This window comes from Oncorhynchus nerka, linkage group LG10, assembly GCF_034236695.1.
Source record: "Oncorhynchus nerka isolate Pitt River linkage group LG10, Oner_Uvic_2.0, whole genome shotgun sequence".
NCBI lineage: Eukaryota > Metazoa > Chordata > Actinopteri > Salmoniformes > Salmonidae > Oncorhynchus > Oncorhynchus nerka.
Genome location: NC_088405.1, coordinates 21,981,047 through 21,999,075, shown reverse-complemented (window position 1 = coordinate 21,999,075; position 18,029 = coordinate 21,981,047). Strand labels below are relative to the sequence as shown.

Here is an 18,029-nt window from a genome sequence, read left to right as displayed (position 1 = left end):
ATGACCAACTTAATTAGTCAGATTGAAATTGAGAAACTAAAGTCATTTCATTAAGTCAATTTGACTGATAGACAAATGAGATGAGAGATTTGGAGAATGTAGTGGAAATTCTACCTTTAACTATTAATCAGGAGAGGCAAAAAATCAATCAAGGTATTAGTTTGATTAAAAACGTATTATAATAAGGAGGCTGGTCGCCCCACCCCCGCAGGAGAAGGAGTGAGAGCCCACTGAGTGGAGTTAGCTTCTGGGTTATATACCATCTCAGGATAGGCACAACCTCAGATGACGCACAATGGTTCCAAACACCAACCCCACACATCCTGTGCCAGACCTTCAGCCCCAAATACAAAAGAACTTGTTTTGTTCAGTACTTAGGACATTTGTTGTTACTTTGTTCTCTCCCCTAGTTCAAGGTGGAAACTATCTAACTTCTCCACCACAATCTTTCCCCAGAAACAGGCTCCAAAACAGAACAATAGCTCTGTTACTGGTGTGCAGGATATAACCTTTACTCTGTCTAGGATCAAGAGGAACCAGTCAGTTTCTGTCATATTATTGGCGGAGCGGCCAGACATCATGGGTTATCCTACACACAGAACAGGCCTCTTAATTTGCACACACACTTATCTTATGAGTTAGTTTCTTTAACTATCTCAAGCCCAAGAAAATTTCCCTCACAGGATGGATGCCTAATCTAATTAAAAACTAAATTGAGTTATTGTATGACTGGTTTAACCTACAGCCCTGTGAGTTGTGAACATCCCATCCTCTCACCGTAGTCAGCCGTTCCAGCGCTGAGAAGCGCTCCTCCCAGGTGGCAGCGGACTTCTCAAAGGCCTCGTGTCTCTTGATGAGTTTCTCCACCTCGTCCACGTTCTGCCCCATCTCCCTGCTGGACAGGTATGGCTCCTGTCCCAGCAGCCATGACTCAGCCACACCCGCATCCCTACCAAACTGGTGCACCTCCAGAACTGGGCAGAAACACAGCTAGTCAGACAACACGGCAGTATAAAGCAACAGTTACACAGTAGCTAATACGGTGCAACAGACTGAACACGATTTGATAGAATTACCCAATCTTAGCCACTCCCATCTGTCTTCCCACTTGTCAATCATGTCTTTCCTTTTGTCTGTCAACTGTAGTAACTTCTCTTTGATCTGAAAATTGAAGGGACATTTAGTTAACTGAGGCTAAGAACACCATACATGTAATGACACACCACAACACTAGAGGGAGCCATATTTCCATCCAGAGAAAGTAGAACGAGGCAAAAAAGAGAAACAGAACGGAGGGAAGTAACAGTATCTGTGAGGGTGTTCTGACATTGTTGGCCACTCACCTCCTCTAATGCGTAGTGTTTCCTTGCCAACAGGGACTTGCCCAGCTCGATGCAGTTGGTGAAGCTGTTGTTGCGGGCATCGATCTCAGCCTTGATGCCTTGGTGGTTGTTCATCAGGAGCTCCACGGACGACACGTCCCTGAGGACACAACACAATCAGAGGAGTGTGTCACAACAAGGCAAGAGGAGTGACCCATCAAGACAACAAGAGGAGTGACAAGACAACAAGAGGAGTGACAAGACAACAAGAGGAGTGACAAGACAACAAGAGGAGTGACACACACACACTGAACATATCAAGGTCCCAATGTCCTTTGCTTAGGTTACCAGGGGGTTTAAATGACCAATGAAATGCTACTTACATTGCTAGTTAACATGCTAGTGTACGTTTTCTAAAACCACTGGTACATACAGTCAAGACAGGATTTCAGTGGACTACAGCCGCTCACATAATGTTCCCCCCTCAGAGACCTGTCCGATTACCCTGATCCCTGGGACCATGCCAATGTCAGACTAACCACGAGGCAGGATAGGGTGTTACTCCTTCAGACAGTGGAAACAGAGCAATGCAATTACTGACAAACCAAATGTTTCCATTTCTCTCTCCTTCCTGCTTTTTTCACCATTCACCTCAGTAGCCAATCCATCATTCTCTCTCCTTTTCCTCCTGTTTTCCTCTTGCCCTTTACCCGACATCCTCATTAGCCCACAACGTCTGTCGGTCTCTTTCTCCCTCTTGTCTTTTCCTGTCTGTCTCCTGGTGTCTCCCTCTCATTCTCTGTCTCCATGGTAAGCTGCTGGATTCAGATTCAGCTGAGAGGCACTGAAACCAATTGCCAGATAAGGGCTTGATGTGCTGCTGTCTCCCTGAGAGGAAGACATTTTCTGCAGGTGCATTTTCAGTAGCTATAAAAAGGACCAACTGTCAGTGGGAATACATTCAGCTGAGCCATCTGCTGAAAACCTGAGCTGCAGAAAACCTTGCTACAGCATTAAGCCATAAGAGTCTAAGCCCAGTCTAAGATGGGGGGGGATCCTACTAAGCTATGTGGAATTGTTTAAAGAAGGTCATACCAAGGATCATTTGCTATTTTTTGAAGACCTCTTAAAGTACCAAAGTAAATAAAGACGCATGCATACACACTGCATTCAGAAAGCATTCAGACCCCTTCCCCCACATTGTTAGCCTTCTAAAATTGATTGAATGTTTTCCTCAATCTACACACAACACCCCATAATGACAACGCATATATCTTTAAAAAAAGATACATATGTTTTCAGACCCTTTGCTATGACTCTAAATTGAGCTCCGGTGCATCCTGTTTCCATTGACCATCCTTGAGATTATTCTACAACTTGATTTGAGTCAACCTGTGGTAAAATCAACTGATTGGACATGATTTGGAAAGGCACACACCTGTCTATATAAAAAGGTTCCACAGATGACAATGCATGTCAGAGCAAAAAACCTAACCATGAGGTCAAAGGAATTGTCCGTAGAGCTCCGAGACAGGATTGTGTTGAGGCACAAATCTGGGGAAGGGTACCAAAACATTTTTTGCAGCATTGAAGGTCCCCAAGAACAATGGCCTCCATCATTCTTAAATGGAAGAAGTTGGGAACCACCAAGACTCTTCCTAGAGCTGGCCGCCCAGCCAAACTGAGGAATCGGGGGAGAAGGGCCATAGCCAGGGAGGTGACCAAGAACCCAATGGTCACTCATCGCGCACCAGCGACTCCTGTGGCGGGCCGGGCGCAGTGCGCGCTAACCAAGGCTGCCAGGTGCACAGTGTTTCCTCCGACACATTGGTGCGGCTGGCTTCCGGGTTGGATGCGCGCTGTGTGAAAGAAGCAGTGCGGCTTGGTTGGGTTGTGTATCGGAGGACGCATGACTTTCAACATTCGTCTCTCCCGAGTCGTACGGGAGTTGTAGCGATGAGACAAGATAGTAGCTGCTAAAACAATTGGATACCACGAAATTGGGGAGAAAACGGGGTAAAAACATTTTTTTTTTAAAAGAGCAGAGTAGTGAGCCTTGATGAAAACTGGGTGCTCATTAGGTCGGCACTAACGTTGGGCAATTAGGCCTAGCACGCAGTAGGCGTTCCAATTCATCCCAAAGGTGTTCAAGGGGTTGAGGTCAGGGCTCTGTGCAGGCCAGTCAAGTTCTTCCACACTGATCTCTACAAACCCTTTCTTTATGGACCTCTTTGTGCATGGGGGCATTGTCATGCTGAAACAGGAAAGGGCCTTCCCCAAACTGTTGCCACAAAGTTGGAAGCACAATCTACAATGTCATTGTATGCTGTAGCATTAAGATCTCCCTTCCCTGGAACTAAGGGCCCTAGCCCAAACCATGAAAAACAGCTCCAGATCATTATTCCTCATCCACCAAACTTTACAGTTGGCACTATGCATTGGGGCAGGTAGTGTTCTCCTGGCATCCGCCAAACCCAGATTCGACCGTCGGGCTGCCAGATGGTGAAGTTTGATTCATCATTCCAGAGAATGCGTTTCCCCCCTGCTCATGGCGATTTTAGGTTTGTGTGGCTGCTCGGCCTTGGAAACAATTTTATTGAAGCTGCCAACGAACAGTTGTGCTGACGTTGCTTCCAGAGGAATTTTGGAACTCTGTAGTGAATGTTGCAACCGAGGACAGATGATTTTTATGTGCAAAATGCTTCAGCACTCGGCGGTCCCATTCTGTGAGCTTGTGTGGCCTACCACTTCGGCATGGCTGTGTGCTCAATTTTACACACCTGTCAGCAACGGGTGAGGCTGTAACAGCTGAATCCACCAATTTGAAGGGGTGTCCACATACTTTTGTATGTATAGTGTATATTTGATGAAAACATGTGGCCCTTATTGCTATTAGCCCAAACAAACACAATGAATTACAGATTCACTACACAAAACAACGGCTAGTCCCCAAAAAATTATCAAAAAGGAATTTTGTTCTGAAGTGTCTGTCCTATATCTAAGAGACATAAGAAATATCTGGAAACATTTGTGTTTGTTGTACATGCATTTAACCTCTTATTTTTGGCACTAAACAGTCTCCATATACAGTACTTCCATAAATGTTTTCAACGGGTACCGGGGGACATTCAGACGAGTCTTGTGAGCCCTGTGGGCGTTCCCATGAGTCTCTCACCTTTCCAAGGAGTGGTCATATTAGTGTGTACAGACAGAAGTTGGAAGATCGGCTGTACAGACTTCAGACGAGTCCCAAGAATCTTGTGGCAGTCAAAGAGCAAAACAAAGAACACCACCGTGTTTGTGATAGTCTCATCATTCCATCTTTTTCATAATAGTTTGTAGGCCAAATCGTTCAGACGATTTTCGGGATGCTTCATGGTCTGAGAAACACCGCACTAGCTCTGTCACCTTTCATCGCAGATGAGGAAGTGCAACATAAAGTAGGCGGATGATGTGGATTGAGACTCATCCAATGATCTCCCTAGCTTAAATTGACAGATTTCTAGCGATTTACACAGGGGCATGGACTACAACCTTTTAATACAGAGAGTTTTATAGGGTGAGCTAGTGAGGATAACTTTGTAAATCACAACAATCAGAACAGACCATTGAGGATTAGATACATAAAATCTGGACTCGAGCTGTCGACCACAAGTTGCTTACAGAAAACTAGAGACTATTCTCACCTTTTCTGGTTTTTCTTGGAGAGTCAGTAAGAGAAAAAAAACATGCACTGAAATAATGTCAAGCTATTTAAAAAAATGATCCGTACGAGGCCAAACTGTTTCCCGTCAGGTTCACAGTACCTGGGCTTCTCCTGAGCCTCGATGAGGCGGATGACGTCCTCCATCCAGAGCATGAGGTCTCGCACCATGCTGAAGAAGCGGAACTTGTCGCCGGTGTCGAGCAGTCTGACCCTGCGGCCGTCGCAGGCCTCCAGCAGGGTCCTCCAGGCCTCCAGCACCTCACCCTCTCTCTTTTGGATGTCATCAGCCTTGTCTCCGGCGTAGGCAGACTGCAGACGCACAGCATCCTCCTGCAACGTCCTCACCTGGGGAGGGAAACAAGAAAGTCTTATCTATGATTTACATTACAAATCTGAGAGAGATTCACCTTATAGCTGTATAATTTGTTTAGGCTGTAATAGATACACTTTAGCCCCTTGATCGAGAACACAATCTCATTTTTATACATGTTTTATTTATTTAACTTGGCAAGTCAGTTAAGAACAAATTCTTATTTACAATGATGGCCTACCATAAGGCAAAAGGCCTCCTGCAGGGACGGGGGCCTGGGATTAAAAAATTAAAAATACTTTGTAAATATAGGACACCACACACATCACAACAGACAAAATAAAGAGAGACCTATAAGACAACATAACAAGGCAGCAACACATGACAACATGGTAGCAGCACAAAACATGGTACAAATATTATTGGGCACAGGCAACAGCACAAAGGGCAAGGTAGAGACAACAATACATCACACAAAGCAGCCACAACTGTCAGTAAGAGTGTCAATGATGGAATCTTTCAATGAAGAGAGAGATAAAACTGTCCAGTTTGAGTGTTTGTTGCAGCTCGTTCCAGTCGCTAGCTATAGCGAACTAAAAAGACGAGCGACCCAGGGATGTGTGCTTTGGGGACCATTAACAGAATGTGACTGGCAGAACAGGTGTTGTATGTGGAGGATGAGGGCTGCAGTAGATATCTCAGATAGGGGGGAGTGAGGCCTAAGAGGGTTTTATAAATAAGCATTAACCAGTGGGTCTTGCGACAGGTAGACAGAGATGACCAGTTTACAGAGGCGTGGAGAGTGCAGTGATGTGTCCTATAAGGAGCATTGGAAATCTGATGGCCGAATGGTAAAGAACATCTAGCCGCTCGAGAGCATCCTTACCTGTCGATCTATAAATTACATCTCCATAATCTAGCATGGGTAGGATGGTCATCTGAATTAGGGTTAGTTTGGCAGCTGGGCTGAAAGAGGAGCTATTACGATAGAGGAAACCAAGTCTAGATTTAACTTTAGCCTGCAGCTTTGATATGTGCTGAGAGAAGGACAGTGCACCGTCTAGCCATACTCCCAAGTACTTGTATGAGGTGACTACCTGAAGCTCTAAACCCTCAGAGGTAGTAATAGAACCTGTGGGAAGAGGGGCATTCTTCTTACCAAACCACATAACCTTTGTTTCTGAGGTGTTCAGAACAAGGTTAAGGGTCAGCAACAACCTGGGGGGGTATGAATGAGTCAATTGGAAGCTGGGTATGATTGTGGCCATGATAGTTTGAGGGACAGATTGGAAATTTATCCAGGACACCAGGGTTAACACCCCTACTCTTACGAAAAGTACAAATGGGATATTTAGTGACCAGAGAGTCAGGACAGCCGTTTAACATCCCATCCAAAAGACAGCACCCTATATAGGGTAATGTCCCGATCACTGCGATGAGGCATTGGGAACGGGAAGTACCTCCTGGCCCTCCCACACCACTTCCAGCAGCATTTGGTCTCCCATCCAGGGACCGACCCTGCTTACCTTCAGAGGCAAGCCAGCAGTGGGATGCAGGGTGGTATGCTGCTGGTTAACTGCCGTAGTAGGCGTTTTGGTCTTTCTGGCGTTATTGTCATACCTGTGTCCCCAGGGCCTGGATGTCGTGTTCAAAGGTGGTGTGCATCCTCTGCAGGGTCTCCACTGTGTTCTGGTCTCGGCCCATCTCCTCAGGCAGCTTCTTGTGTTTGTCCAGGATGCGGTTGAGGATCTCCTTGGCGTCATGGTAGAACTTATGCAGCTCAAAGGAAGCCGCCAGGATCTGCGTGCGTGTGTCGATTAGCTCCAGCAGGTCGGCCCACGCTTCATTCAGCCCGTCCTTCCACTCCGCGATTGTTGCCGCGTCGGTGTGGCCTGAGTTGATGAGCTCATCCGCCAACTGATTGACGGTGTCCACACGCTCCTGACCGATGTTGCCCGTGTCGCGAGCAAACTCACGGAAACGCTCCTGAAGCATCTGCAGAGGGATATTATCACAGCAAAGTGAGGACGCACATATTCCGCTAGATACTCTGGCAACAGGGTAACATAAGTGGCATGGCTGCACTACATACCGTGACATGTTCGTAGTCCTGTCCCAGCTCATGTGACCCAGCCACTACTTCCCTTTCAGCGATCCACTGCTCCAGGTCATCCACCTCCCTGTTGAGCTGGAACAGACGGAACCTCTCGTCCAGCTTCCCCCTCCTCTCCTCCGACAGGTCCTTGAGCCCTGCGTACAGCTTATCCACCTGGGACTGACGCATGCCGATCCGCTCACTACACAGCAGGAGGAGGAAGGAGGCAGGGTAGGTAGGGGGTTACGATATAGGATATACATGATCCTACCCTCTCTCTTCTGTGATGCTAAACTGTCAAGTCTTAACCTCTGGGTGGTTAAATCCTACTTCAACTCAGCAGGAATGGAGATGAACCTTACAGTTACAATCCTCTTGGATTTAGGGGGCGCTATTTAAATTTTTGGATGAAAAACGTTCCCTTCTTATGAGAAACCAATTGCCTCGACGGATATATTATCGAATATATATGTTAAAACACCTTGAGGATGGATCCTAAACAACGTTTGCCGTGTTTGTCGATATTATGGAGTTAATTTTGAAAAAAGTTTGGCGTTGTAATGGTAGCATTTTCCAGTCGATTTCTCAGCCAAGCATGATGAACAAACGGGAGCTATTTCGCCTACAAAAATAATATTTTGGGAAAAAAAGGAACATTTGCTATCTAACTGGGAGTCTCCTGAGTGAAAGCATCCGAAGTTCTTCAAAGGTAAATTTAATTTGGTTGCTTTTCTTATTTTCGTGAAAATGTTGCCTGCTGCCAGCAGAGCTAGCATAGCATTATGCCATGATAAACTTACACAAATACTTGTCTAGTGTTGGCTGTAACGCATATTTTGAAAATCTGAGATGACAGTGTTGTTAACAAAAGGCTAAGCTTGTGTTTGAATATATTTATTTCATTTCATTTGCGATTTTCATGAATAGGAAAAGTTACTAGGGGTATTTATGTCCGCCGCGTTATGCTAATTCGTTTGAGGCTGATTACGCTCCCGGATTGCTCGTCGCAAGAGGTTATTAAGTGTCTGGTCTCTGACCACTCTGGGCTGGGTTTAAACCCTTAACATTCTTTAGACTGAAATGGGTGAATATGATTATGGTTTAAACTTCCAAATTTCACTGGAGGTGGTCTTTAACCCTGAGGATGAGCCCCTGAGACCACTCACCTTTCAGGGTGTCCGGCGGCCGTCAGGCCTCTACTTGTCTGGGACAGCTGGTGGACAGTTTCAGCGTAGTCTTCCACAGCCTGCTCCAGTATCTGGTGCTTCTTCAACATGGCCACAGAGCTCTGCTCATCCTACACACACACACACACACACACGAGAGAGAGAGCGTCAAGGTACAGACGGTGTCATCACAGACCGTACACGGGCACGGTTTGGTATACCAGCTATCTATACCATCTATAAGGCCATTTTGGGAAACCTGCCAAGTTCTCTGTTCTTCCTTGATAAGGTCAGAAAATGAATACAAGTCACGGTCTTACTCCTACTTACTTTTAACAGTTCCTAAAATCAGAATGGATCATGGCAAAACATTTTAGCTACTCAGCTCTGTGTTCTTGGAATTCTCTCCAGACCAGCTGGAGGAGTTTAAAGGTTTGGTTGACTCACATGCTACTGAGGAATGTGATTGACATTAGGACTTGATGCGGTGGTACATATGATCTATTTTTTTTTTATACAGCCTGTACTTGTATCTATGACACTTGTATGTTCCTTTAATTTAAATGCATGTTTGTCTACGTGAATATTATTATTTTTTGAATGGGGCGTCTATGTCTAAGTTGTTACAGTATGTCTGATATTTGTCGCAAACATTGTTACCCCCCTGCTGCTGTCTTGGTTGGACCAGGCCTCCCTTGAAAAATGTAATTTATGTCAATGTGACTAACCTGGATAAATAAAGGTTAAATACATTTAAAAAATACAAATCAGTGTACAGGGCACATTATCGACTAGAGATAGACTAGTCTCACAGAGATCCAGTCCTGTGGTAGGAGAATATTAAGGGCCAAGGAGCATCCAGCCTACTAAAGGACATGAAAACATGAACGGGAGGACTACTCTGCCTACTCACCTTCCACACCCAATATCCCAGCATGCCACACAACTATGTCGTAAGGCCATGTTTGCCCAGGTCGCTGCACACATCTTTCACCCTTCACAGACTTCCTCATTTCTCACTGTGATAAGGATCCACCTCTGCCTGACAGACCAACAATTTACCGGGCAACATTCAGTCCTACCAAGTGCAGAAATACCCCTTGTACAGTACCAACCAGTTCCTATCCAGCAGCTTACCTTGTAACCACACCCCAGTTCCTATTAAACTCTGCCCCTCCTAATGATCCAGCCCAACAAACTACTGAAGTGCAACCCACCAGTTTTAACCAAAACACACATTGTATCTCTACCAAAGACAGCTGCTTATCCCATCAGACCCAACCCCCATCATCCTGCCTCCCCCGTCAGGCCCAATCACCATCCTCTTACATCCTCCATCAGGTCCAATCACCATTAACCTACATCCTATCAAGCCCAATCAGCGGGCTGAATACATTTGGCCTGTCACCTAAAACCCTAACAAACTTTTACAGATGCACAATTGAGAGCATCCTGTTGGACTGTATCACCGCCTGGTATGGCAACAGCATCGCCCACAACTGCAAGGCTCGCCAGAGGGTGTGCGGTCTGCACAACGCATCACCGGTGGAAAACTCCCTGTTCTCCAGGACACCTACAGCACCAGATGTCACAGGAAGGCCAAAAAGATCATCAAGGACAACAACTACCCGAGCCACTGCCTGTCCACCCCGCTACCATCCAGAAGGCGAGGTCAGTACAGGTGCATCAAAGCTGGGACAGAGAAACTGAAAACAGCGTCTATCTCAAGGCCATCAGACTGCTAAACAGCAATCACTAACACAGAGAGGCTGCCGCCTACATACAGAATCAAATCATTTGCCACTTTAATAAATGGATCACTAGTCACTTTAAATAATGGCACTTTAATAATGTTTACATATTATTAAAGTGCCTGTAATCTGGTTCAGGTTATTAATCAACCTACCAGTGTGTTTACAAACACTATAGGAACAAGATCCACATGTATTGATCACATTTTTACTAATGCTGTAGAACTTTGTTCTAAAGCTATATCCGTACCCATTGGATGCAGTGATCACAATATGGTGGCTATATCCAGGAAACCAAAGTTCCAACAGCTGGGCCTAAAATAGTATATAAGAGATCATACAAAAGATTTTGCACGTATTTATTGGTCTGATGTGATAAATGAGGAGCATCTAGATGCTGCAGTTCATGAATTTATGAAATTGCTTCTTCAAATTATTGATAAACATGCACCTATTAAAAAACTGACTGTTAGAACTGTTAAGGCTCCATAGATTGATGAGGAAACTAAAAACAGTATGGTTGAAAGAGATGGGGCAAAAGGAGTGGCTAATAAGTCTGGATGTACATCTGACTGGCTTACTTACTGCAAATTGAGAAATTATGTGACTAAACTCAACAAAAAGAAGAAGAAACTGTATTATGAATCAAAGATCAATGATAAAGAATGATGGGGAAAAAAAAAAGAGAGGAGTCTTTGTCCTCAGGCCTGGAGGGAAGCCAAAGTAATTCCGCTACTCAGCAGACCTATAAGCTTGCTGACAGCAAACTGTTGGAAAAATATTGAGTTTGACCAAATACAATTCTATTTCTCTGTAATTTTCTCTAATTAACAACAGACTTTCAGCATGCTTATAGAGAAGGGCACTCAACATGCACTGCACTGACAAATGACTGTTGATTGGTTGAAAGAAATGGATAATAAGATTGTGGGAGCTGTACTGTTAAGATTTCAGTGCAGCCTTTGATATTATTGACCATAAACTGTTGAAAACTTAAGTGCTATGGGTTTTTAACCAGAGCTATCTATCTAATAGAACTCAAATGGTTTTCTTTCATGGAAGCGTCTAATGTAAAACATGTAAAGTGTGGTGTACCACAGGGCAGCTCTCTAGACCCTCTACTCTATTTTTACCAATGACCTGCCACTGGCATTAAACAAAGCATGCGTGCCCATGTATGCTGATGATGATTCAACCATATATGCGCCAGCAACCACAGCTAATGAAGTCACTGAAACCCTTAACAAAGAGTTGCAGTCTGTTTTGGAATGGGTGGCCAGATGGTCCTGAACATCTAAAACTAAGAGCATTGTATTTGGTCCAAATCATTCCTTAAGTGCTTGACCTCAGCTGAATCTGGTAATGAATTATGTGGCTGTTGAACAAGTTGAGGAGACTACATTACTTGGTGTTACCTTAGATTGTAAACTGTCATTGTCAAAACATATAGATTCAATGGTTTTAAAGATGGAGAGAGGTCTAGTCGTAATAAAGAGATGCTCTGCTTTTTTGACACCACACTCCAAAAAGAAAGTCCGCAGGCTCTAGTTTTGTCTAATCTTGATTATCGTCCAGTCATGTGGTCCAATGCTGCAAAAAAATAACTAGTTAAGCTGCAGCGGACCCAGCAGAGCGGCACGTTTTGCTCTTAATTGTAATCAGAGGGCTAATATAAATACTATACTGCCAGTCTCTCTTGGCTAAGAGTTGAGTGACTGCATCACTTCTTAATTTTATAAGAAACAATGTGTTGAATATCCCAAATTGTTTGCATAGTCAACTTACACACAGCTCTGACACACACTTATCCCACCAGGGGTCTTTTCATAGTCCAAATCCAGAACAAATACAAGAAAACATACAGTATTATATAGAGCCCTTACTGCATGGAACTTCCATCTCATAATGCTCAAATAAAAATCAAACCTGGTTAAAAAAAACAGATAAAGCAACACCTCGTGGCACAATGCCTCTCCCCTATTTGACCTAGATAGTTTGTTTGTATGCATTGATATGTAGGCTACGTGTGCCTTTAAAAATGTATGTAGTTCTGTCCTTGAGCTGTTCTTGTCTATTGATGTTCTGTATTATGTCATGTTTTGTGTCATTCTGTCATTCTGTATTATGTCATGTTTTGTGTTATTCTGTATTATGTCATTCTGTATTATGTCATGTTTTGTGTTGGACCCCAGGGAGAGTAGCTGCTTCTTTTGCAACAGCTATTGGGGATCCTAATAAAATACCAAATGCATATATTACATTACTCATCTCATATGAATCTTGCCTATGCCGCTCGGTCATCGCTCATCCATATTTTATATGTACATATTCTTATTCTATCCCCTTAGATGTGTGTGTATTAGGTAGTTGTTGTGGAATCGTTAGATTACTTGTTAGATATTACTGCACTGTCAGAACTAGAAGCACAAGCATTTCGCTACACTCACATTAACATCTGCTAACCATGTGTATGTGACAAATAACATTTTATCACCATCATCCTACCTCACATTCATTCTGATTGCTCATTAAACATTTTTTTTTTTTTAGCTCTCTGCCCCACTGCACCCCTCACCTTGGCTTTCTCCTCTGACATCATGTAGAGCTCCTGCTCGCTCATCCAGGCCTCGGCTTCAGCAGCATCAAAGTAGTACTGTTGGGCCATGTGGGCCTCCTCCAGGCGTCCATGGCGTTTGCCCGTCTCCTCCAGAATCTGGGCCCACAGGCGCCGCAGGTCGGCCAGCCGCTGGTGGATCTCCTCGCCGCTGAGGCTGTCGTCATCATCCTTGAGGACCTGCAGGCTCCGCTCAAAGATGTCATCACAACGGGGCTGGTGGCCCTGGATCTCCTTCTGCAGGGTCTGGTGGGGGAGAGGTCAAAGGGCAGCAGGTCAGAATGAAGTCAGAAATAGATCTGTTACCCTGACATTACTGTAAATGCTAATAGCTAAATTCTATAGATAGAAATACTGTTCAAGGTTCAAACGGATGGAGTTAGTTTCTTACCTGGTTTTTCTTGATGAGTAACTGGACTGTTTGCAGGTTGTTTCCGTGGTCTGTTGATATTGCAAGTGGCATTCGCTCTTCAACCCAGAGCTAAGAGGAAAACAGATATAGATGTGAATAATTTTGGAAGATTGCTTTTGCTACATCAGTGTCAATGGAAGCATCTAAACTTAACCTCAACTAACAACTTGATGTAAGTGAACTACTTAGACAAAGCGTTTTTTGTTCCGACTGACTGAAGTAAGCATTTTAAATCCAGTTGATGGCATACACAGATGCAGACACTTCAGTTCAGAGACCCAACCCAGTCCTTTCAAAACACATGGCCTGCTGCTGCTTGTCTGCCTGAAAGGAGTCAATACAGTCATCACATGAACAAAGACCACCACAGCTATGAAAGCATGCACCTGCTGCTACTCAGTGCACCCCCCCAACAAAAAACAAACATTTTAACATCTTAAATCCCTTCAGACAAGGTGCTGCTCAGCTTCTGATGCTGTTCCACACTGCCATAGGGCACGGATTTCACACAAGCACATAGTATACTGTAGCTTATAGACATTTGCATAAAAATACAAGTAACACTTGCACAAGCAGGCATACATAATCTCTTTCTCTGAAACACATGCACACACCCACCCACACAGACAGAGACGCACACACGGCTACGCTAGACTAATGTACTTACGATCTCATCCTCCATGTCTCTGTTGAACTGGTGGATCTCGCGGGAGGCCATGAGGTTTCCCTTCCTCTTCCGTAGAGGGTCCAGCAGCTGCTGGAACTTCTTCTCCACGATGCGGCGCTGGCCGTCCACCTCGTCCGTATCCTTCCCCTCCTGGCTGAGGACCTGGGCCTGGCTCTGCAGCTCCTCCACCTCCTTCTGACGCACCTCCACCTGGCTCTCCAGCATCTAGGGATGCCACACCAGGAGGAGAGGAAGAGGAGTGGACGGGAATAAGAGAGGAAAGGAAAGAGACGGGATTACAGCAGGCTCTCTATCTCCCTCTCTGGTCTCCTGAGAGCATGCGATCCAGAGCTCTTCTCATTTCTGCTCTTGGAGTTTCCACTCTCTCACGCTTGTTTGCTCTCCCTCTTCCAGGTGGAAAAAACTGTGGCAATGCTCTCCCTCTCTCACAATGCACACATTTTGGATCTGGGTTACACAAAGGATACTATGGGTGCACAACCTTTCATTTCACTGTCACTCATATACAAATCAGCATTCCCACTGACGTTCTACCTCAAATTATAAGCATACTGTTTCGTCCATCACTCTGCTTTACTCCCTCTGTCTGTCTGTCCTTCTCTCCATCTCTGGCTCTCTCTTACACACACACAGTGCTGGCTCATCCACACATCAAGGCGAGGGAGAGATTACGTAATGGGACGGGGGGGTAGTGTGTGTATGTGCGTAACATGGGCTGTTACATAATGTGGTTAGTCTGCTCATTACTGCTCCACACGCTAGTATGAAGGAACCATCTGCATAATAAACTGTTCCAACACTTCATGTGTGTGCTGTTTAGCTTACACAGTTAAAGTAAAAGTGAAAACAAATCAGGCTTAACACTTAGCTCATCGTTTGGCTATATCGTTCATCTATGCAAGTGAATTCCTCCTGAGGTAAATTACTGATAGTGGCTTTAACCTAGTATGAAACCATGAGCTAAAATGATAGAGAAATTGGTATTTTACCGGTCCATGCATGTGTCAAAGGAAAATTAGTAGCATGGTCACATAACTGAGGGAGACATACAACAACTCAAAATCCAGTAGTCAGTACCTGTTGTTTCTTGAGCAGGATGTTGACACTGGTCAGATCTTTGCCGTAGTCGTCTGATTGGATCTGTCCATCCACTCCTACCAGCCACTTGTCTAGGTCGGCACAGCTCTGGGTGAACAGCTCGGCCTTGTTTGCATCAAACAGACACTTGGCCTTGGTCTGGGTGGTGGACTCCAGGTCATCCCACATCTTATGGAGCGCTGCCAGCTTTTCCTTCACCATGGACTCAGTCTCCGGCTTCTCAGCTATCAGCTGCATTCCATCCTGGGATTGGGTAGGAGAAAGTCTCGTTAGAACATTATGGAGATAAATCGAGCTCCACTAATGCCTTTCAGGAAGGAAGACAATGGGAAATTGGTGATTCAGTCAAATCGGACCTGAGCAATGTGACACTGCTCACTATCATTCTCGGCAACAAGCCGTCAATCCTGAACTTTTAAACTACAAGTTCTAGTCTGCAGAGCTACTGCACTGGTTCTGCTGACAGCTTGTTTTGAAATGAATTCCACTGAAAGCAAATAGCATTTTCACATGGTGAAATGTCAGTTTGTACAAAACTCAAAACAGATCATCAAAAATGTTGTTTTTTCAAAAACTAAAAGGACATTTTCAATTGACTAAGTGCAGCACAAAAAAATACAAAATCACACTAACTTTTTCACCCAACCTAATTAGTGTTTGATCTAGAAATACCTTCCATATAAAGTAATTGACTTTAACAATGCAATGCTCACAATACTTTTCATAGGATTCTCTCATTTGTTTATATACACATCTGACCATCACTTAATCCAACTACGCTTAATGTTTCATCACTGAACCGTTTGGTAAACCTATAGATTTTAAACTGGTTTGTCTACTATATATAGATTGAGAACTACATAAATAAATTGTTGCTTGTAAAGTATAAAAATCTAAATGACAAACATACATAATGATTACTCGTCATTGCTAATTGATTTCACATAGTGGTAACCACAATTGGTGCCCATATAAAAGGGGCTATGTGATAATTTCTTTCAACATGGAGCAGGATTTACAGCAAGGGAGAAGAAATCAAAGAGCTCGTGGACAAGGGGCCCCGTCAGAGAGGTGGGGAACACAAAACCTTTGAGGTACTCAGAGGACCGTTATTGGCATGTTTTAACCACTCCTGTGAAAATGGTAGATTATCAGATTCTGAACAAGGTGGTCTGATTTTACTTTTACTGAAACAGGACCCAGGTGGTAAAGATACAGTACATTAAAAAATGGCATCCCCCTTCAGTGTTCCAGCAAAATGCATAGAATTAAAAAGGTATTGTCGGATATTATCAATCATAATCAGACAGGTTTTCTACATGGACGATACATTAGAGATAATATAAGACAAGTACTGGAAACAATAGAACACTGAAAAATCTGGGAAACCAGGCCTGGTATTCATAGCAGACTTTGAAAAGGCTTTTGATAAAGTAGACTGGAATTTATATATAATTGCCTGGAATATTTCAATTTTGGAGAATCTCTAATACAATGGGTTAAAGTTATGTATAGTAACCCTAGGTGTAAAATAGTAAATGGCTACTTCTAAGAAAGTACTAAACTGTCAAGAGGAGTAAAACAAGGTTGTCCACTATCCGCATATCTATTTATTATGGCCATCGAAATGTTAGTTATTAAAATCAAATCCAACAATAATATCAAGGGGCTAGAAATACAGAGCTTAAAAACAAAGATGTCATTGTACGCTGAGGATTCAAGTTATTTTAAATCCAAAATTTGGATCCCTCCACAGCCTCAGAGGATCAAGATAATTTTTCTAACCTCTCTGGATTACAAGTTAATGATAATTGTACTATATTACGTATTGGATCACAAAAAAATGATAAAGCAGGCCATTGAGGAGAAAGATGACCCCTCTTTGCCAATGTGGCATCAATCAGCCTACAAACAATTGCCCGCCTTTTGAAGAGGCACCAGGTATCTATGAAACACATTTACCTGGTGCCTTGAGAGAAACAACGACCACGTGAAAACTGCGGACCGAGTATGTTCAGGTACAGCACTATATATCGTATTACTGTTACTATTTGATGCAAATGCTACTTCACAATATCATTTGGAACTATAATGTAAAAATATCTAACCAAATTATATTTTTAGGATGGTGCTTTATGTTGCTGTGAACCATCACAAGTATATCTTTGTTGATGAAGCGGGCTTCAACTTGGCATCGTGGGCGGAACCTCATAAGCCAATAGGGGGCCGTCGAAGTGCAAGGACAACGTGGGGGAAACATCTCCATGTGCGCAGCCATCTCTGAAGACGGTGTGGTAGGATGTAGGCCATTACTTGGATCCTACAGCACTGTACACCTCATTGTGTTTCTCAATGAAATTGAGCAGGCTTGTTAAGGTGAAGGGGTCACCTATATCATTGCATGGGACAATGTTAGGTTTCACCATGCAGAGGTGGTTCAGTCATGGTATGGGCCCATCCCTGATTCGTGACCCTATATCTGCCCCCATACTCTCCTTTCCTCAACCCTATTGAGGATTTGAAGGTGTACGAACGCCATCCCCATAAGCCACCCTCCTTCTGGCCATGGATGAGGCATGTGACGACATCAATGCAGACCAATGTCAAGCTTGGATTCGCCATGCCAAAAGGTTGTCCCGCGGTGCATGATGAACAATGAGGACATTCACTGTGGCTTGATGCAAATGAATACGTACTTAACATGGTTTAATTTGTCATTTTATTAGACTAGACAGTAAACCTATATTGCAATTATATCTGAAAAATAAAGTGTATTTTTTTCATGAATGATTAGACATTGGATAGAGATGGAAATAATAGATTTTCTGTACATTTTGTTAGGTAATGTAAGTGTATTGCCTAATGTG

At 43.8% G+C, this 18,029-nt stretch overlaps 1 protein-coding gene across 3 annotated transcripts in view; it reads right to left on the bottom strand.

The window, feature by feature from the left end:
* The window catches only part of LOC115135013 (spectrin beta chain, non-erythrocytic 1-like), a 123,513-nt gene that overhangs the window by 13,103 nt on the left and 92,381 nt on the right, over positions 1–18,029 (bottom strand). For all 3 annotated transcript variants that reach the window (XM_029669183.2, XM_029669182.2, XM_065023126.1), the window contains 11 exons: positions 15,142–15,405; positions 14,044–14,268; positions 13,356–13,445; positions 12,926–13,210; positions 8,600–8,730; positions 7,431–7,635; positions 6,959–7,333; positions 5,129–5,373; positions 1,344–1,482; positions 1,077–1,161; positions 778–974 (listed from right to left, as the gene is read on the bottom strand). In XM_029669183.2, the coding sequence (XP_029525043.2) occupies positions 778–974; positions 1,077–1,161; positions 1,344–1,482; positions 5,129–5,373; positions 6,959–7,333; positions 7,431–7,635; positions 8,600–8,730; positions 12,926–13,210; positions 13,356–13,445; positions 14,044–14,268; positions 15,142–15,405 (2,241 nt within the window). The remainder of the gene's footprint in view (positions 1–777; positions 975–1,076; positions 1,162–1,343; positions 1,483–5,128; positions 5,374–6,958; positions 7,334–7,430; positions 7,636–8,599; positions 8,731–12,925; positions 13,211–13,355; positions 13,446–14,043; positions 14,269–15,141; positions 15,406–18,029) is intronic.